The sequence below is a fragment of the Octodon degus genome, unplaced genomic scaffold (genome assembly GCF_000260255.1).
Source record: "Octodon degus isolate 3935 unplaced genomic scaffold, OctDeg1.0 scaffold00064, whole genome shotgun sequence".
Lineage (NCBI taxonomy): Eukaryota > Metazoa > Chordata > Mammalia > Rodentia > Octodontidae > Octodon > Octodon degus.
The window spans coordinates 2,793,929-2,816,004 of NW_004524640.1; the positions used below are offsets into that span (position 1 = coordinate 2,793,929).

The 22,076-nt window shown below is 34.7% G+C and overlaps 1 protein-coding gene across 1 annotated transcript in view; it reads left to right on the forward strand.

Annotated features, from left to right (window-relative positions):
• Positions 1–22,076, forward strand: part of Etnk1 (ethanolamine kinase 1) — a 63,429-nt gene that overhangs the window by 35,560 nt on the left and 5,793 nt on the right. Inside the window, exons 3-7 of the mRNA XM_004634555.3 lie at positions 355–495; positions 4,736–4,878; positions 15,011–15,094; positions 17,217–17,377; positions 21,890–21,963. Of these exons, the coding sequence (XP_004634612.1) occupies positions 355–495; positions 4,736–4,878; positions 15,011–15,094; positions 17,217–17,377; positions 21,890–21,963 (603 nt within the window). The remainder of the gene's footprint in view (positions 1–354; positions 496–4,735; positions 4,879–15,010; positions 15,095–17,216; positions 17,378–21,889; positions 21,964–22,076) is intronic.

The window sequence follows — 22,076 nt, forward strand, 5'->3', positions numbered from 1 at the left end:
TGAGATATTAGAACATATATAATCAAAGCATGAATATTCAAGCTAACAGGTACATTTATAAACCTTTTTGAGACCTAGCAATCATAACTCACTAGCTTTTAGACCCCTTTATTCATGGAGTTTGACAGTTTGCTGTAAGTCCCTCTAGCTTTAGTTAGAGAGGTCACACATGCATTAACTATCAGCACAAAATACTGTAGTTATATTAAAAGCCAACCAGGGTTACATACTCATCATGAAGTGCAAAGCATTTAGTCACATTAAACTAATGTCCCATTCAGTGTTTTGGATATGGCCCACAATTTTTATGATACATGTTTTTTTTCTTTTTTTATGCTGTTTTGTTTTAAACAGGCTAATAGCTCGTCACCTTGCTAAAATTCATGCTATCCATGCACACAATGGCTGGATCCCCAAATCTAACCTGTGGCTAAAGATGGGAAAATACTTCTCTCTCATTCCCACAGGATTTGCAGATGAAGACATTAATAAAAGGTAAGCTTACTTTTACATTTGAATTCTTTTTAGTATTGCTTTGTTTTATAAGGACTCAAAAGATAGCTACATGTATTTATGTATGCAGTCTGGGTTGTTAATCTCTTTGCAATAGAGTAGGAAAACAGGATTGATATTTTGACTTTCAGACAGCACCATAGAAGTAACTGCTGTATATTCCTGCTTCCTTCCTCCAAAATCCTAAGACAACAAAAGTGGTGGAGATTGAGGGACAAGGAACAAATGCAGAACCTTTATTTGAAGATCGTTACAGAGGTCGTGATGAGTAGGGGCAGTTTTTCATGAGTTGGCCATAAGGATCTTTTTCAAATTATTTTTGTTTAAGGCTGATTTGAAAAGGCCTAGAGATCTGCATTGAAGCAGTGCAGTAACATGAAAACCTTGGGTTATTGTAGCTTACTATGGTGATTCATTGTGCTAGAGGAGGCCAGATATTCGCTTACTGTATTTTTATTAGGCTTTTGTGACACTTGACTCCCTAGGCTGAAACAGACTATGGAGTTTCATTATTTCCTGTATAAAAAACTTACTATTAGTATATAAAATCTAAATCATAGGGCCAACCAAATAGCTCAGCAGATTAAAGCACCTGCAAGCAGGTGCAGGGGTCAAGGGTTCAGTCCCCAGGCCTGCCATGCCAGCCCTGTCCCCAGGGCATGCTGAGATAGTGACTGAGACTGGGCGTGTTGTGCACCTGTAATCCCAGCTCTTGGGAGGCTGTGAACAGGCAGATCACTATGGATCCAATCTAGTAGTAAAACCCTGAACACCCTGTAGACCCTTCCCCAGAAATACAAAAATAAATAAATAAAATCTAAATCATATGAATATGTTTATAGAACATGATTATTACTAATACAAAATTGGAAATTTTATTTTGTCCTTTATATCCAGAGCATGTGTGAAGGCTGCATTGTTGTATTTAGGAACTGTTTCATGAACAACAGAGATAAGCAGGACCTATAATAGGTTTTCTTTTCCCTTGTTTCCTTTATTATAATTCATTAGGAAAAATTAGCTCTTAGATTTGATTATTTAAAAGTTTAATTTGATGTACTCTTTAAAGTCAGCCCTTTTTTTTTTTTTTTTTTTGACGGAACCGGGGATTGAACTCAGGCCCTTGCGCTTGCCAGGGAAGCGCTTATTCCACCGAGCCATCTCCCCGGCTCGAAGTCAGCCCTTTCTATCTGGACGCTGCATCCAGATTCTGCTACGTGCAGGTGGAAAATACTTTTTTGTTGTTATTCTCTAAACAATACAGTATAACAACCATATAGCATTTATGCTGCATTAGGTAATGTAAGTGACCTAGTGATAATTCAAAGTAGAGAGGAGACGTGTGTAAATATTATGTCATATCATATAAGGGTCTTGAGAAATCTGTAGATTTTGGTATCCATAGTAGGTGCTAAAACCAATCCCTTGCACATACTGAAGGTCTGTTCTTCATTTGGTAGGAATACTTCTCAAGGCAGAACTGGCAGGCCTCAGGAAGTGATATCCAGTATGCTGGATATTCAGGAAGCTATAGCATAAAAACACGGTTGTTTTGTGAAATGGCTACTTTATTGGAAGATTGTAACTGAAGGTAATGCAGAATTGAGAGACAGTATGCTGTTGTTTTAAGAGCACAGCACTCTGGGTCCAGATTGAGATCCTTCTGCCAGACAGCAATTGTGCTGTAAGCCTTGGGGGAAGTTTTCTGACTCCATCCATCAAATAAAAATGACAACAGAAGCTTATTAATTTATTATTATTATTACTATTATTGAAGAGGATTGAGTTAATACAAAGTCCTTAAAAAGTTCCTGGCCACATAAATGCTAAGTAAATGTTATTATTTAGAGAAGCTTATTTAGCTTACTTTTGTGTTACATTTCCTAGATTCTCTAGATTTTCAGTTTTATGAGAAAATAAAAGAATTTATATTCCCTGGCAAGTGCAAGGATCTTAGTTCAATCCCTGGTTCTGCCAAAAAGAAAAATAAATAAATAAATATAAAGAATTTATAACTAATAATAATAATACACTATCATAGTCGTAAGTTACTCAGAGTGTAAGACATAGATAAAAATGACTTATAAAAACAGGTAATAGCATAAAGTTTTCTTTGCAATGAACCAAGGGAAAGTAGTATTGTTATGTATGCAGTACAAGTGGAACTACTTAGTGTATATAGTAAAATATTTTTGAAACAACAGAATAGGTAATTTGTGAATTTATTTGAACTTCTCCCTACTCCCTATATATCCATTATGTATTGTGCTTTCTCTGTGTGTACATATATACATCTATTTTGAGTTTCTCATATAAAAAAGACCATGCTGTATTTATTTATGCTTGTGTGTGTGGCTTATTTCACTTAATATTATGGTCTCAAACTGCATCTATTTGCCTTATAAATACCTTGATTTTCTTTCTTTATGGCAGAGTGGAACTCCATTCTATATAAATACCATTTTCCTTATTCATTCATCTGTTGATGGACGTATGCGTTCTAAGATCTAGCTATTACAGATTTTGCTGTTGTAAATATGAGTGTGTGTGTATTCCTATGATATGATGATTCTTAACTGTGAGGAAAATAACTAGAAGAGAGATATCTGGGTCCAGTGGAATTTCTGTTTTTAGTTTTTGAAGACTCTGCACCCTGATTTCCATAGTGGTTGTACTAGTTTGCATTCCTACCAACAGTATAGGTGCTTTCCTTTTTCTCCATATCTGTGGCATCGAGGTCCACTTTAAACCCATGAGGTTAGTGAGATTTGGGAAAGCTGGAGGTATTCTGTGATAAATAAAAAGGAGAAAATACCATGCTTCAATAGATAGTACAGAACTAAAATTAAAATATGAAAAATATTTTTATTTTTTTGCATTTCCTTTTAGTTGTATGTGATTATTATATTCATAATCCTTTGACTCCTATACCTTTTTTTAAAAAAAGAGATCTGGTGAGATAGCGCAGTGGAATAAGCACCTGCTTAGGCCAGTGCAGGGACCCGGTTAGATCCCTGACATCAACTGCTGCGCTGGCCCCACCCCCAGGCATACTGAGCCGACCATCGAGTCTGGACGTGAGGGTGCATGCCTCTAATCTCAGTGCTGGGGAGGCAGAAAACAGGAACATCACTACGAGTCTGAGCTGTGTAGTGAGACCTTGTACCAAATACATTAAAAAATAAATAAAAATAACTCAAAGATTCTTCAACACGTACATTATCTTGAAAATAATATAAAAGGATTACTTTTGGAAGTTTTACAGAAACATATGATAATGAGGAAAATATAGGTAGAAAACCAAATGAATAAATTCAATACTGTAAAAAGAAAAAAAAATTAGTTTCATATTGTAAAATGGATAATAAGTAACAGGATGCAAGATTACCTGTCAAAATAACACAAACACAGCAGATACTAAGACTAGAAAGAGAGTAAACAATTCAGTAACAATTCTGTGGTGCTATTGAAGAACTAATGTATCCGTTCGTGGGCCATTTTGCTTTTTATCAAGTTGATGTAGCTAGAACATAGTGCAGTGCAGGAGACGAAAAGCCACGACAAGCTAGTTTCTCCTGTCATATTGCCCTTCACTCTTGCCATTCTCAACACTTTCAATTTCTAGTTATGTCTTTTTATTACTGTAATTAATGAAACTACCTTTGCATACTAATTTATCATCTCAATGATGTATCGACTTTTTTGAGGTTAGATGCTTCCTATTGTAGTCACACTTCTTAGCTTGAAATAGGCATTAATAGTTTTTTGTTTTGTTTTGTTTTGGTGGAACTGGGGATTGAACTCAGGCCTTTGTGCTTGCCAGGGAAGCACTTGTTCCACTGAGTCATCTTGCTGGCCCCAGCATTAATAGTTTTTAAGTAGTTTAATACCTTTTTAAATTTATAAAACGGGAATAAACATAAAGCGTTTTAGAATAGTACTTAATGCTAATTATATATTTACCTTCCAATTTTGTACTGATAAGTTCTTTTTAAAACTTTACTGGTCTACATTTTAACTGTTGTTCAGTTTTTAAATTCATGTTGAAGCTCATTCTAAAGATTTACTTTGTTTCGGCATTTTTTACTTCATATTTCAGTTGTTTTAATTCAGTAGCATATGTAATTAAATGGAAAAGACTTACTCAAAGTAGATTTAATACTTAATCAAACTTGAAAAAATATCATTATATACAAGCAGCTCTTCTTTTGAAACTTAATAGGTTCTTAAGTGATATCCCAAGCTCTCAGATTCTTCAAGAAGAGATGACTTGGATGAAGGAAATTCTTTCCAACCTGGGCTCACCTGTGGTGCTTTGCCACAATGACCTATTGTGTAAGAATATAATCTACAATGAGAAACAAGGTAGGTATTTGACCTCAGTAGTAAGGAAAGGTTAATTTTTAAATTTTTCTTAATTGTCTTTTGATCTTTATATGAGTAAAAGTAAATATAATTCAAATGCAAGGCTTAAAACATGCATAAAACCTTTAAATATTTTCTTTTAGGTTATAAGGTCATGATAACTGATAAATTAGAAGTATGCCATATATATTTGTATAAAATGTTTTTAAAAGTTGGTTTGTTAGAAATAGTTGTGGTTCCTATTGGATATTTAAGTATAAAATGATGAAATGATTTTGTTTATGCATACATATAATTCTAAAACTTATTTGATTATTTATGACTTGGAAGTGTACCTGCTTGTAATGGGGACTATGGAAAAATCAACAAATTGACATTGCACTGCTTTATTTCTGTCTTCACAGTCTTCTGACAGTGTTGGGAAAGATAACAGTATTAGAAATAAATGTATCTAGGTTTTTCATCACCTGTTTATTGTGCTGATTTGTTATATATGTTGATGCTAAGGAGAGAGCCAGAGATGGAGGACATACTTGTAGTTGTTCAGATTTACATCTAATAAAGTAATAGTCAAGAAGCTTTTGTTAAATAGTTGTAATATTTTTGAGGTAGACATTGATACTTTCAGGTGGAATGGTTTTTGTGAATGTTCATATATTGCATTCAGAGTTTCTGTTTTGTTACCTGAGAAACATTTGGTTGAATTATATCACTGGGTAAAGTGGCTTGAGGTTTGGTTGCTAAAGGGTAGATGCCCTTCAGATACTAAATTGACATTTAAAAATACAATTTTGATTAAATGATAAGTATTTAAGAAAGTGTACTTGAAACAGTGAAGCTATTGCTTTTGACAGGAAAAATGTGTGCTGTTGGGAGAGCCAAAGAATTCTCATTAACATGGTCATAATTATAGTAAGTTACTACTTAGGATTTCTATTATTATAGTTGAGACTGTTCTGATACAAAATTTCTTAGTATTTATAGCCAGCTTTAGCTTGAAAATCAACCAAATGAATATTCTCAAGGATTGAGTATTGTTTATATTTGATATTTTAATATGGATTAGAAATTATGTTTTTAAACATTCTGAGCTAACATCTTTAAATTGGAACATTTGATATTTTTGGGTGGATTGTTTTTATTTTAAAATTCAGGTACACCCTAAGTGCTTGGCAATATGCATTAATGAATTATCGACCATTTATTGTACATACTTGTCGTAGTATATACGCACTCTACAATATACTAGTAACCAAATCTCAATGCCATTTGTAGACAAGAACATTAGTTAAGCAGTATAGCAGTGTATTAGCTTTTAAGTTCAGTGTAGGACATAATAACATTCAAATGAGGGACTTCATCTTACATTTGAAGTGGACACTCAGCTTTATTTTTAACTGCAAGTTAATAAAAAGAATCTGCTATTTCTTTTGGACTATAATTTAACCTTCCATTTTTTATTTTTATGTTTTCTTTTGCATATTCATTTCATAGAGCAAACTTGTCTTTAACATTAAAAATAAGGGCCCAAAAAAATCAGATTACTTTATTTTAGATGTTTTACTTCTCATTTAAATAGTTGCTCAGCTCTAAACTATTGGTCAGCTATATTAAAAGTTCTTATATTTTTAGATAACATCCTTATGCTTCAATTTGGCTTTCACAAGTCAAAGGGGTGTGTGTGTTGTTGTTGTTGTTGTGTGTGTGTGTGTGTGTGTGTGTGTCTGTGTCCCAGCACACAGGCCAGAAGTTAGGTCAGGCATGCTTTTGTGTCTTAATTTTATTTCCTATATAGAAGAATATATTCAGGTCCATAAAAGTAACTATTTTGTTGTATTTGTGTCCCTTTAGCAGTAGATATCCATTTTGTGCCATGTTTCTTCTGGTCTTTGTGGTTAATGTTTTTAGGTTATGGAAAGATTATACGTTTTTCCTGCCCTTTCAGTAGTTTATAATGCCATTAGGAAGGCTAATTTGTACCTGTAGTATCCATTTGAAAAAATCATATTCCTGTGTGAATAGTTGCTATTAAGAAAATATGGTTTGAATGTTCAGGAATATCTAAAACTCGAGGAAACATGATAAGAAAGCTTATCCTAGTCTTTGGTGTCAGGTTTCAAATTAGCCGATGGCTTAGGGATAATGGAACCATCTAGCTTAAGTCTTTGGTTATGGTTAGACGATAACATCCCTCATAATCTCTAAATTTAGTAAGTTTAAGGTATAAAACCTTCATGTTTGACACTATAGCATTGCATTGATGCATATGCCAGTGGTCTCAAAAAGGTTCCTTAGAACTTTAAATGTAGATTCCAAGATTATGTAACTGGTTACCCTGTTATAGCATGTAAGAGCCAAGTTGAATATTTTGAGATTTAAATAATTTGCACATAGAATAATTGATTAAACTGCATAGTATATTCACGAACAGGTTTCATTGGCTGCCTCATATCAGCAGTTCATATGACTGGGGCCCAGGGCTTCCAGCTTTTGAGATACAAAGAGGTGCAAAAAAGGAATGAAAGCCGAGGGGCTGGCCTTAACATCTGTAGTATAGTTTAAACTCTTAACTTTTCAAAAGTAAGAATTTTAGTCAAACTCAGTAAATTTATACAGGACCACTTTGAAGCCTCTCATATGTTTTTCAACCAAATTAATGTTGTTTTTGTATATTTTAACTAGAAATTTCTAAGCAGTTCTCAAAAACAAATACATTAAAACTGAGTCATGACCAAGATAACTCAGAATATAGATTCTGGAACCAAGCACACTAAGGTCACTTATCAATCATTTTATTGCTTTAGAAATACTTATATTTAGTTTTGACTATTTGCTTGAGAATCAGTATTCTTGGAATAAAGCAGCTCTCTAGGTCCTGCTGAAGACGAACTAAATGAAAATTTCTACAGAAAGACTGAAAAATCTGTATATTTAATACAGATTCCCAGGCAACTATAATTCTGTTATTATTCTAGAGGTTAAGTGTGGTTTATTTGTAACTTAAGGGATAATGTCTGTTTTAGATAATTGCTGAGTATATAGCCTGGTCCATGTACTTAGTAGCTGTCAGTTGTAGTTATAATATACTAAGATAGGGACCCACAGACTTTATGGCAAGATCTGAAATGGTGCATCTTTTAGACTTTGTGGGCCCTCGTGTAGTCGTTATTGGAACTCTTCTGCTTTGGCTAACAGCATAAATAAGGCCATAAGTGAATGAAAAGTCCATGTTCAGATAAGATTTCCCAAAACAGGAGTGAACTGGATTGGGCCTGAACACATATAGTTTACCAACACCTGTATTATGTTTATAGCTTGCATTTTATTGACTGTGTCAGATTATGAAAAGGTAAAAATTAGTTATAACTAGAAGAATTAAACTTCCAAGTATGAGATGAGAGTTTGATTTGTCTTTATGAGCAACTTTAGTTTCTCTCCATTATAATTTCAGAGATTAAAATTTTAAAAGTGTGTATGTATATCTGTATGTATAGATAGATGTTTATATACAGAGTCCACGTGAAGACAAGCACCTTGGCTTTTACCTCCATTTTCACACGCACCCCTCCTGGGGCTGGGTGTATCGCAGGAATGCTTCCTGCCTGTGCTTGTCCTCAGCCTGCTGGAGGATGAGGGAGTTTCTGTATAGAGTTGGTGATGGCTATCAGGATTTTCAGAGATGAAAGTTAGTGCGCAAAATTCAGTGGTTGGTAAACAGTGGCTCTCCCTGCCTTTAGTGAGATGTCCCAAAAGGTAGGAAGAGAACACTTAATAAGATCAGATAGAATTTGGAACAAGTAAGAAACCAAAAGCAGTGGTTCTTGCTCCCGAACTGTAGGAGTTGACAAACATCTTTTAAATTACTAATTTAATAGAGCTTCTAGTAAATGCACTGGGTTATTATTAACTGACCTCAAATCTAATATTTTAACTTCAGCTAATCTTTTGTTGCCACCTCAGAAATAATTTGGAAAGTTTTTGAAATTGCTGTTGTGTATCTTAATGCTTTTGTCAGAATGTTTATTGTTCTGATGATGTTTGGTGGTTCTCCATTTCATCATAAAAGCTCATGTGAGGATCTAATATAATAGCCGAGCACACTTCCACACACCCATATTTGCAGCTACTTCGGAGGCTGAGGCATAAAGACCAAAAGCTTGAGACCAGCCTGTGCAACTTACTAGCAAACCCTGTCTCAAAAAAGAAAAAAGTCTTGAGGCTGTAACTCATTGTTAAAATACATGTTTAGTTCATGTGAGGCCTTGAAGTCAAGCATAGCTAGCACCACAAAATAGACATTGAAAAAAAGAAAGCGGGGCTGGGGAGATAGCTCAGTGGAATAAGTGCTTGCCTGGCAAGCACAAGGTCCTGAGTTTGATCCCTAGCACCACCAAAAAAAAAAAAAAAAAAAAAAAAGAAAGAGGTACAGTATAATTTCAGGCATCATCAGTAGTGATTTTTATTTTCTTGTCAATGAAATACAAGAAGCTGATTTGTAGTTCTTTAAGCAGATACAAATGAGTGGAAAAGGAAAGCATTTTCTTGGACTTACACATATAGTAAACCAGATTTTTTGAGATTTGCTGAATATAAATAGAAAGTGGATGGATCATCATTTTTAGTCCCTTGGTTGGCTCTGTTATCCACACTGTCATTTTTAATGTAAAGTGCTGTTGCTTCAGAATGTTTTGTTTTATTTTAAAATTTGAATAAAGATTAGTTTTGCTAAGAGGTTTATAGGTGACTCAGAGTATTTTTTTTTTTTTAATCGAATGGCTTTTCTTTTTTTTTTTTTTTTAATTTGTGTGTGTGTGTGTGGCCAGCTCAGCCCACCAGGGGGCGGGGCTGGCTGGCATGTGGTGCTGGGGATTGAACCGTGGTCCCTGTGCTTTACTAAGCTTGTTCTAAGTAGGTGCTTCAGACCACTGAGCTATCTCACCAGCCCCGACTCAGAGTATTCATGGTAGGCTGAGGCCTGTATGGTCTTGAGAAATACTAAACTATGTAAACAAGTGAAATATATTTGATGGTGGAGTAACTAAAATATGGACATGATCATATAATATGTTTGTGTGCAAAACAAATGGGTTCATATTCATTTGTAGCTCTCTGCCTGCTTGGAGCATCACACACAATATTTGATACAGAAAGAGTAATTTGAATAAATGAGTATAAGTACTTGATAATATGCTTTTCTTTTCCCATATATTATGAAAAGTTTCAAGCAAAATTTAAAAAGCTTGTGTATTCACCCATGTAGCTGACACCTAGAGTCTAGAATTGTTGACAAGTTTCTGCTTTTCACATCATTCTGTCTGTTTATGTATTTCATAGTGAGTTGCAGCATCAGTGACTTTCATACCTCAGCACTTCACCATGAGTAACACTGGGTCAGGGTTTCATTGTAGGGTAATGTACAAGGCTTAGGGCATATGAAGGTGGAAGACACAGTGGTGGTTCTGTGCCTCTAGTTCCAGGTACTTGGGAAGCTGAGCTCAGGAGTTTAACTTGCACAGCTCAGTGAGTTTTGACAAATGTGTACATGCCTGTAATTCAAACTCCTATAAAAGGTATAGAACATTTTCATCACCCAAGAGAGTTTCCCATACGTCTCCTTTTTTTAATTAAAAAACTATTTATTTATTTATTAATGTATGTATGTATTTATTTGGTACAGGGTCTCACTACGTGGCCTGGACTCGTAGTGATCCTCCTGTCACAGCCTCCCCAGCCCTGGGATTACAGGTGTGCACCACCACACCTGCTTTTGTGGCCAGCAGGCAGCACAACATGCAGTACCGGTAATCAAACCTGGGTCATTGCACTTACCAGGCAGGCACTTAGACCACTGAGCTCTTTCTCCAGCCCTCCCATACTTTTCTGAAGGATAATCTTTTCTGAAGGATGATCTTAACTCTGTATTCATAATCTGGACCACTGGTTAGCAAAATATAATATCCTCCTCAGTCAGGTAATGAGAAATCTAAATGAATTTAAAAACTCCAAGTGACCTAAAATTGTAACTAGGTTTTCTTTTTCTTAAACAAATGCAGTTGAGCCCACTATATTCATTTATTTTGATAAGAATGACAGAAAGCATCACACTCTTTGATGTATTTTATGCTTATTTGTGCCCTCCCCCTTTAAGCATATACAGTTATTACATCTCAGCTTTCCCTGCCAATCCTCCATTTACCCCAGTGGTTTTTAGACTCCTCCTTGTGTGCTAGGAGTTAATTGCTGTGACTTTCATGATGAAAAGTGAAAGGACCCTTACTGGCCCTCCGGGAAGCTGTGTATCATGTAGTAGAACAGTCCCATGACAGCACCTTCCGAGAGGTGAGTACTGTGTTGCAGCGGGGCCCCAAGCACTGTGCACAGTGCACTCGCTTCCAGACTAGAGTGCCCTGTCTTTCCCTGCATAAGGGAGAAAGCGGCAGCTGACTTAAGTATGACTCTGCTTTTCTTATTAACCTGCCTAAGAGCAGAATAAATGAGTTGGAAAGATTTTTTAGGTTTATTCCTTGACTATTTTACTTTTCATTTTTCTTTCTTTATCCTTGACAACAAAATAAAAGAATCCAAAGATGTATCATGTGATAAAACATATAGTCATAGCTAATAAGTTACGTTTTTGGTTTTAAAATGCTTTAAAAAATTTAAGACCTTAGTATACTGAGATTTAAACAGCTTAACTTATTGTGTAGATTTTTATTACTTTAGTGAAGATACGAAAGAAACAATTTTAAAAAACCCTCCAGAATGTAGCCTTAAAAATTCAAATTAGTGTTTTATATGTTAGTCATTTCCTTTACTCATTATGTTCATCATTGTGCTAATTAAAGATAAAAGTTAGTACTAGGCTTTAGACTACAGGATTTTTCTGTTTTAGAGGCCAACGGTCGGTCCCTTGATAATCTTGCAAATTGAGAATTCCTCCTTTGGAAGTAATATGCACAGAATACTTAAGGGAGTGTCTCAATGCCCTCCACCCTGGAAACCTCAGTTCATAGAACATTTTGGAATCAAATACTACATTTGTAGGAGAAAAGAGGGAATGTTTTGTTTTGATAGGAAAGCATTTTCTAATACTGTAATTTGATTTTTCTGGCACCCTAAATAAGGCAGTAAGCCTAATTTTACTTTGTTGCAGAAGATTAAATTTAAGGTTGAGTTCCACTTTGTTTGTAATAATTTGAAAAAGAATAGTTAATACAGATTTTAAAACAATTTCTTTCCTTTTAAGCTTTGTGTCTTGTAAAATGTGAGTTTGCCAAATTTTCTTCATCTGCTACAGATTAGGTATGCCCTTGTTGCTGCCATGTGGCGGCGCACCCGTGCTTCTTAAACGCACTGACTGGAGGTTTATCGCATCACTTGTTCACATGCACGGAGCCTGGTAACAGCCTCATCTGTATCTTGTTAGCTTCATTTTCTTATTTTTAAATTTTGTTATTTATAAACTCAACATAGCATTTAAAAATAAAGGCTAGTTTTAATGAATTAATGTTACTACGAAAAGTCATTGCTAAAGTTGTCATGCTGAAAAAAATTTTGTTAAAATGGTCTGTGTTTTAAACTGTGTTTATAGGCAGGCATGTTTTTAACCTGCCACTTTTAACTATATTTGCTAAATTTTAAATATAATTTGAAAATTAAAGGTGAAATTGAAGCTTTTATTTATGTGACAAAAGTAAGCTTTGAGACTGGGCTGTGTATTTTTATTGGCATGTAACAGTTGATATGACCACTATAAGAATTTATGTTTAAAAAGTTAAAGTGATCAACAGCTGCAGTTTTCAGTTATGTATTAGTAGGCTCAGGTGTGTGCCTTGGTAGATCTCATGTCCCGATTGACATTTTGTGGTTAGGAATTTCTGAATCATTGTGTTTGGTCTTTTATTAACAGTTTTATATAGAGGATTGATATTGTTTTCTAAAATAGCATTTTCCTCTGAAAAAGTAATACTAAAAATAATTTGAAAAAATAGGAAAACAAAAGAAGTCACTTGTCTAACACTTGTAATAAAATCAAAACATTTTGTCTTTAAGATTTCCATTCATCTTTTTTTCCCTCATGTAGTATGTTTCTTTTTCTCTATAGGAACATTTTAATAATTTGAATCATATCGACTAATTTAGTATCTTTTTCATATGCCACTTTTAATTCCTTAATTTTTATTTTTGAAAATGAGATTTTTTTCATGGCTTTGGTTTGTTTGATTTTCATGGATGCTAATACTTAATCATGTGGCACTCTCCCATTCCTTATAACCTCTAGAAAAGAAGTTTTAAAACATACTCCATTCCAAGTTCCCTTTCTGCAATTTCACAGTGATTTAGTTAACAATAAGAATTTATGTTGAATAATGTTCTGAAAATTCAAAAATATAATAATTGGGGCTAAATTGCAGTGATGATTCATTCTCACCAACACCTAAAAATGCAGTATTTATTGTACCAGTATGCATTCAGTTTTGCTAACTGATATATACCTTGGTGTTCCTTAGGCTTTTACTTGAGGTGTGGCTTTTTAAACTTCTTCCTGGTGCTGGGGTGTGAACCCATGGCTAGTGTATGTTAGCAAGTTCTCTGTCACCGAGCTGTACATCAGCAGCTTTTCACACAGATTTATAGTTATGTGAAATACAGTTACATATTTGAAAACGTGTTGCATTTATATAAAACCTTGCATTTTCCATGACATTCTTGTCATGTAATTTTTTTCTCTGCTTGAATATAATCAGTGATTAGTATTTGCCTAAGTTAAACTTACATATTACATCAGAGCATTATAAGGGCCAGCGAGATAGCTCAGCAGACTAAGTACCTGCTTAGGCAAGTGCAGGGACTGGGGTTCAATCCCTAGTACCACATGCTGTGCTGGCCCTGCCCCCAGGGTACGCTGAGCTGGGGACTCCACAAGGTAATCCCAGCTGTAATCTGTAATCCCAGCGCCTGGGGAGGCTGAAAGCAGGATCACTACAAGTCCAAACTGTGTAGTGAGACTACCAAAAAAAAAAAAAATTAAAAATTAAAAAAAGCATTACAGTTTATAGACTTTTATTTGAGAAATGCCAATGAATATAGCCAGTGTGTCTGTTTTTTTTTTAAGTAGGATGACTACAAAATTGTTACACATTTTCTCAGTATAAGCTGCTTAGAAATTATTCACATAGTCATCTCTGTTCATTTTTAACTCTTTACCCTTGTAAGCTGTGATACTTAAGTGTAGACAGTGACTCAATGCTAGTTTTGTTCTAAAGATCTATCCCTGCTGTAGACAGTGACATTACATTTTTTAAAAAGCGTTACTTTCTTTTTATGTGTTTTCCCCCCTTTTTGTCTAAATAGAAACTGTATCTTGTCAAGTAAAACCCTACTCAAAACTTATAAGTTCGTATATCACTTGTCCACAGAGAGTACGATTATCTTTGGAGAATAACAAAGTATATAGTATATATGTATCGAAAGTTAGAATGGAAGTCAACTTAGCTTATGTAATTTTTTTCAACTTTAGAAATATTGAGGCAAAACTGTCATTCTTTTTAAAAGATAAAGCTACCATGTTAATGCTGCTCAGATATGGAAATCTTAGTTATGTAGTCTTCCAGGTAAATGAAGAGTACTATTAAATTCATCAGCGTTACAGCATGGCACTTCAGATTTACAGAATACAAGTCTTTCAAAATTTCTATTTTATTTTTGTATGTAGATAAGCTTGTTAATTTATTGTTATGTATCACAGATTACGGTTTTGTTAAAATGGTATAGACTATGAAGTTTCCAAAGATAGTTACTACTAATTAAACTTGAAGTTTTAAGTTACTGATGCCCCCATGTGGTAGAAAACATATTTTGTTTTTGTTAAAAATCTGCAGAATGTCTGTTAGATTTCCTTAATAGTGGTCATTAGTGTTCATGAGAAGCTGTTGATCCAGAGTCTTAGTTTGAATTTTGTAAAGCTCATTGCCATAAAATTCACAGCCTTACCTGTATTGTCTCAGAAGTGCATGTAACCACGCACATACATTGAGACAAAGTATTGGAAGCTATTTAATTACAAATAGCATAGGGATTTTCTGATCTTGTATGTGATTTCTTAATATCTCTGTGTTTGTGTCTCACATAGGTGATGTACAGTTCATTGATTATGAATATTCTGGATACAACTACCTGGCATATGATATTGGAAACCATTTCAACGAATTTGCAGGTAAAATCCAAAGCTTAAATAATGGAATAACTTACTTAACTTTGAAATGGCATTTTCAGAATTACTTTCTTTTCCTAAGAGATCAGCTGGTGACATGAGCAACTTTTTATACTTCTACTATTGATCTTTTTCCTTTCTTTCTCCTCGTTACTAAGATTTCTTTCATAATTGCCTTCAGAAAATAATGGCTAGGAGAACTTGATAGCAGTGGCTTCTGTTGAGGCTTTAAGGTGTCAACAGCTGAACCTAATTGTCATTTAAAACATTTGCTTGGGTTTCAGGGCATAATTCAGTGGTGCAGAGTATTTACCTAGTAACTTGAGGCCCTGGGTTTGATCCCTAGAACTGGGAAACAAACGAAACATGCAGAGTGAACTTGTACTTTTGAAATGTCTTTTTTTTTATTTTTCTTTGCGGTACTGGGGATTGAACTCATGACCATGTGCTTGCCAGGCAAGTGCTTACACTGCTGAGCTATATCCCTGGCCCTTGAAATGTCTGGTTTTTTTTTTGAAATGTCTGTTTTTAAAGCTCAGGATTTCTTAAATATTTTGATTAAGATGATGAGAATGTTAGTAATTTTTACTCCTGAATGTGAATCTATAATCATCAAGTTTAGTTGCTTTTATGTAACTGATTAATTTAAAGCTCGTTTTAATGCTCTGTATTTAGAAATGGAAACTGTCCTGTAAGGATTAGGAAATTCCTTTGATAGTTTATACCTACTAGAAATATTTCACAGCTGAATTTGTATTTGTGCACATTCTTTTATTCATGTGTTCTTGTATATTTCAGGTTTGCAAACAAGTTGGAGAAAATGTTTGATGGATACATTGCCAGTTATTTTCTCCCACCAAGCTTATTATATGTAGATCATAAATCCACATATGTGCTGCTTCATTTCTTTTTTAATGTGGAGTATATACTGGGAATTGAATTTAGGGCCTTTGCTCTGAGCTACATCCTCCATCCCTTTATAGGTTTGGGACAGGATCTTGTGAAGTCACTAACTTGCCAAGTAGGGCTTGATCTTGAGAGCCTCTTGCCTCGGTGTCCCAGATTGCTGGATAAATTACAGGCCTGTGGCAGCATGCCTGGCTGCTGCTTACATTTCCCTATCTCATTGTAGGTGGGAAGACCAGTTGTACATATAATTGACAACAACCACATTAGTAACATAGATAATGTGCATATGAACAAGCAAACTACAGTGATCTTCAGGCAGTTTTGTAGAGAAAAAAATTGCTAAATTTTGAAAGTTAGGTAGAATTTGAATATTTAAATATAAGAAAAAGGAACATGCTACAGAGAAGAAGAAAGTGTAAGTTCTCTTTTGTAGGTACAGTGTAAAATTGCTGATGAAAGAAGACAAGCTGCAAAATTAGATGTTTAGATCACTTTATGAAGAACCGTTATCTTTTGTTTTGGCCACCTCAGCCTACTCTGAGGGCAGGGCTGGTGCAGCCTGTGATGCTGGGGATAAAAACGCAGTCCCTGTGCTTGCTTAAGCTTGCCTAAGCAGGCGCTTCAGACTGCTGAGGTATCTTGTCGGCCAAGAACCGTATCTTCTAGATTTATATATTTCAAACAGTAAATCATGAAATCAGATTTGTAGTTTTTTTTTTTATTTAAAGAATCGAAAAATAGAACTATTAGAGTTGAAAGATAGAGTATATTTTGTTCTGTGAAACATAGTAACAGGTACATGTATAAGGTCTCAGTAAAATATGTACTTCTTACCCCAATTCATGTTCAAAGAGTTTTAGAGCCACAGTTTAAGATTTTTGAGCCAAACTGTGCTCTTAGTGTGCTGAAGACCCTCCTCCTGGCACTAGCTCAATGGCAGATGTAGGGCTCTGGATGCAGGTGGTTCAAGCTACACACCTTGAAGGAAAGTTGAAGCAGTGGAGGTTGATTATGGTAATGGAGTTAAAGATTAAGTTGGAACAGAATGGTTTATTATTTTAATAAATGCTGTTTAACATGTACTGTTGCAATCAGAAATGAAAAGATTTTGTTAGGTTTTTATGAAAAAATGGTGGTGGTAATTATTAAGATATAGGGAAGAGTGTGTGTTCTTAAAACTTCCCATGTATTTTTTTTTGTTTTTTTCCCCTCTCAGGTGTAAGCGATGTGGACTATAGTCTTTATCCAGATAGAGAGCTACAAAGCCAGTGGCTGCGTTCTTACCTTGAAGCCTACAAAGAGTATAAGGGTTTTAGGAGCGAGGTTACTGAAAAGGAGGTAGAAATACTCTTCATCCAAGTCAATCAGTTTGCATTGGTAAGTTTGAATGTAAATAATGATTCTTAATATAACTTTAAAAGCTTCTAAATTTCCAATTTTCAGTTTTGTGAACTTTTGTTCAAAATAATGAAAAAACATAATTATTTACAGTTTTATCTCATTGCCTTGCTTTTGAGAACAAAATTATCGTTTCATCAACTATTATCTCCACAGCCTGCAGACCAGTGCTTGGCCCTCTGGGAGGTTCTCAATGAATGGAAGTTAGGGTTAGAATTAATATATAAAATTGTTTCTTGTATCTATTTCTTTGTATTATAAACACACATGTAATCAAAGGAAAACTTACAGGAAACGAGGTTTTCCATAGTACATTTGCTCATCACATCTCACTGCTAAAAGTAGAATGGAAAAACTAGTAGAATGGAAAAACTAGTAGAATTATATTTTTATGACCCAATCCATTGTTTTATCTTCTTGACCTTTCTTAATAAACAATTATTTGTTTCTTGTGATAATGTTAATGCGTTCTTAGCTTCAGAAATCTGCTTTTCTTTATGGGTTTTTAACTTAAGTTATTTTTATTTAATTATTATTTTTAGTTGCAATACTGGGATTGAACCTAGGTGCTCTATCGCTGACTTACAGCCCCAAATCCTTTTTGAGAAAGGTCTTACTTAGTTATCTAGGCTGGCCTGGAACTTGCAGTACTCTTGTCTCAGCCTCCTGAGTAGCTGGCATTACAGGCAGTGTCTGCCATGCTTGACTCATGTCCTTTATTTTTTAAGAAACACATTTAAATTCTGTGAGGACAAAATGATACATGAGCAGGAGCTTTGAACCAAGATATTAAACAGTTAAATCAAATACCAAGCAATTATATTAGCTCTTTACACCCAGTTGTCTTTACAAATCGACCCTTTTGGTGGCCCACAAATATAGTGGTCCATAATAATCTTAACAGCGACAAGCTTTCCCCTGAGGCTACTCAGACTGCATTGTAAGTAAGGGGCTGTGCTGTAATGTGCCTTAACCTGCTGTTCATATACCTATTTTTAGTAGAACTGTTGGTTCAATTAATGACATACTCTCTAGCCAGTCTTATAGTGCCTACTGTTTTTGTTTATTCTATTGATGCATGAGTTTAAAGTAGAAAATGAAGGGTTTCCTTCCTCCTATTAAGTCATTGTTTAGATGATTTTGTGGTAACGAGGAATATTATCACTGCTGCAGTTTACATTTTTCTATGCGCTCACTTAATTTTTTTCATTCATAAGGCATTGATCTTACTAATTTCTGCATATCTAATTCTTAGTTAACAGTCCTGCTTGCTTTTAGAAAGCTAAATTGGATTTACTTGTAAGCATTTGTGTTTAACACCTCTTTTTGGATATCATGGTCATTATTTGTACATGGCATTAAAAAATACAGTTACTTCTGGTCTGATCATGAAGCTCCTCATAATTATTCATTAGGTATAAAAAACACTGGTGGGCTAGTTTAGGTAGATTGGAAGCAACTTAAAGTATTCCTTCAAAAATGCTTAGAATTTAGAACAACAAGTAAGATATACCAAGTAACTTTTGGGGGGTAATATTTAACACGCGTCTCAGTTTAGAAGTTGAAGCAAATTAGAATTGGGAGAAATTCCTTTAACCTAATTTAAGAAAAAATACCTTTATGAAAGGTAAATACATTTATAAAATGTGTCACATATTGAATAAGACATCTGATAGGAAAATGATAAAGGGCAGTTGATAGAGACACAAAACTTTGAGACTCTTAATATTCCTTGTAGCATGTACTTTGAGTTTAAATATGTTTAGCTTTTGAATAAGCATTATGTAGTAAGCTTATTTATACTGTGAGGACCTGTTATCACCTTCCAGTTCTTTCTCATTAAGAAACCATTGAAAATGTTTTATTTATTCAGCTAATTTTTGTTTTAATTCCTCTTCTTTTATTGAAATTCTGTGATCCTTTGTTTTATGCTTGCTTATCCTTTATTTTCTTGCATCAGGGCCTGCCTTGCTGTCTTCACATAGGAAGGGTATGGTAGGAAGTGGGCTCTACCTTCTTTTTAACCAACAAAATTACTCTCTTCTCTTCCTAAGTCCTCTTTAATTCCTGGGAGCATCATGAGATATATGTCACCTCCCAGGTGTTTGAAGGAATACTTTATCGGGAATGTAGAGTGAAATAAAAGCAAGCCCTCAGTCTTTCTCCTTTATCCTCTTTCGTGCATGTCTTATATAGCTGCAAACTTGCCTTTTTCTGTACTGTGAAGAAGTTGTGGGAAGGGTAATCAATCATGACATAGTTGCTGTAAAATAAGGTAAATGTTAGTTTATAAGTTCTTACCTAATGTGGCCATAGAGACTGTTTGGTCGTACCTTACTTGATGTGACCATAGATAACATTTGACGGTATTAATCATTGATTATTAAAGTTTTATTTTTGTGATGGAATTCTAGTTTATACAGTGAAAATAGGTGGAAGTTCAAGCAGTGATTTCATGAATTAAGGAGAATTCTCTTTCCCCTTAGTTCACAGTAACGAGGAGAACACTGCAGACACATCTCAGGGAGCATGTGCAGTAGATGAGGTGCATTCACCACCTAGTGATGAGTTCTAAAATTATTCACGTGTAATCATTCAGTTAGGAAAAGCAAAGTCTAATTAAAGACAGAAGTGTCCTTTTTCACTAGTGCTTTTGTGGGAGACTCTGCCTTGAGATAGTCTGAAGCTTAATAGTATGAAGAAACTGAAATTTGGATCATTGATAGAGACAGCAATGAAAGCCTTGATATTAGATCATTTAGGGAAAGTAATCAGAAGTGAAGGGGGTAGGGGTCCCCAGTCGGAACACTGGAAATGCTAACATGTGAGGGATGGAGAAAGAGGAAGAATAAAGGAGCTGGGAAAAAAATGCTGGGCAGGAAGGCACAAGACCAGAAAAATGAAAAGTAGATTTGCTATGTAGGTTTAAATTCCAAATGCTTACGTAATTTTGCCATGTGAATGATGTATGTTTTTGTTGTAACCACTTGGAGTGCATTCCTAGTCCCTTGAAGAATGTGAGGAGCATGTGGTCACAAGTTGAAGGATAGCCTGAGCAACTTAACATAGCAAGACCCTGTCTCAGAATTTTTTAAAGGCCTGGGGAGGGTGGACATAAATTCAGTGCAAAGGCCTTGGGTTCGATCCCCAGCAAAACACACACACATACACACACCCTTATCCTTCACCTTGTGCATATCCATAACTTCCAAATGTAAAAGAAATACTTCAAGTATATTATTTTATCTGTATGTAAGTTCACTTTTTGGAAATGCAGCTCATAAATTGTACTGAATTGCTGACTTCTGTTGCTTCTTCTGTTAAGAGTCTAACATATGAAGCCACTCTGATATACAGGAGACTTAATACCAGCCATGGATAATTTTGTGTCACTTAAAACATGCCAGTGTGATTTAGATTAGTGATTCTCAAATATTTTAAATTCAGAAACTTTTTTATGTTTAAAAACTGTTTAAAGACCTCTGTGAACCTTTTTTGATGCAGCTTATCAGTATTTACCATATCAGAAATTTTAAAAAATTGAAGTGCTTACTGAATACATGTACTGAAAATAAAGTCATTACATCTAAGATAAATGCCACTTTAAAAAAAAACAAAAATTTATGAAGAGCACTATTTATGCACATTTCTTTAATGACTTCCTGAACTGAAGACAGATCTTCGGATCTGTTTCTATATTCCATCACTGTAGGACAGTGTTTCAGCTGAAGTATATATGGAGGGTATAACTTCACTTACATGCGTTATTGGAAAGAGGAATATTTTCCCCTTTCAAATAATTGTGTATATTCTTTTTGATACTGTAGCAAAATGTGACAAATGTTTTTTTTTTAATTTTATTTATTTATTTGTGTGTGTATGTGTGTGTGTGTGTGTGTGTGTGTGTGGCCAGCTCAGCCCACCAGGGGGCGGGGCGGGCTGGCTGGCATGTGGTGCTGGGGGATTAAACCGCAGTCCCTGTCTTTTGCTAAACTCTTCTAAGTAGGTGCTTTAGACCACTGAGCCATCTCACCATCCCCGACAAATGGTTTTTTAAACTCAGTTGCAGTATGTAATATGAACATAACCCTTTTTTTTTTACTCTGGTACCTTAAAGTTCATCTACCTGTGCATGCTTTTGGTAATTGAACAGTAACTGTTTGGAAGATACTGATACATTTAATTTTGTAGGACTGCCACTGTGCCAGAAGTTTATAGTACTAAAATCAATACAACTTTTCTCAAATTCCAATTTTTAGTTGAACATTCAGGTTTGAATATTGGAAAAAAATGCTATGTGCTATGAGTTATTTTCATTGAAATGAGAACTTTTTATATTTAAGAAAATATAATTATTTCATTGACTTTATATTGGTTTCAGTTTTTAATAACAAAGAATTATGTATATATAATTGATGAGTAAGATAGAATTAACCATTTGTTTTACAAAGAAATAGGTCCTCATAAGTCTTTTTCTTCTCTCCTTTTAAGGCTTCTCATTTCTTTTGGGGATTATGGGCTTTGATTCAAGCCAAATATTCTACTATTGACTTTGATTTCCTTGGGTAAGTTTAGTGTTTTACATGAATGCCATTTGTATCTGCTTTTGTTTGAATTAACATTTAGAACTCAAGGGGAACATTGTTGTTATTATTTGATTACATTCCAAAGGCTACAT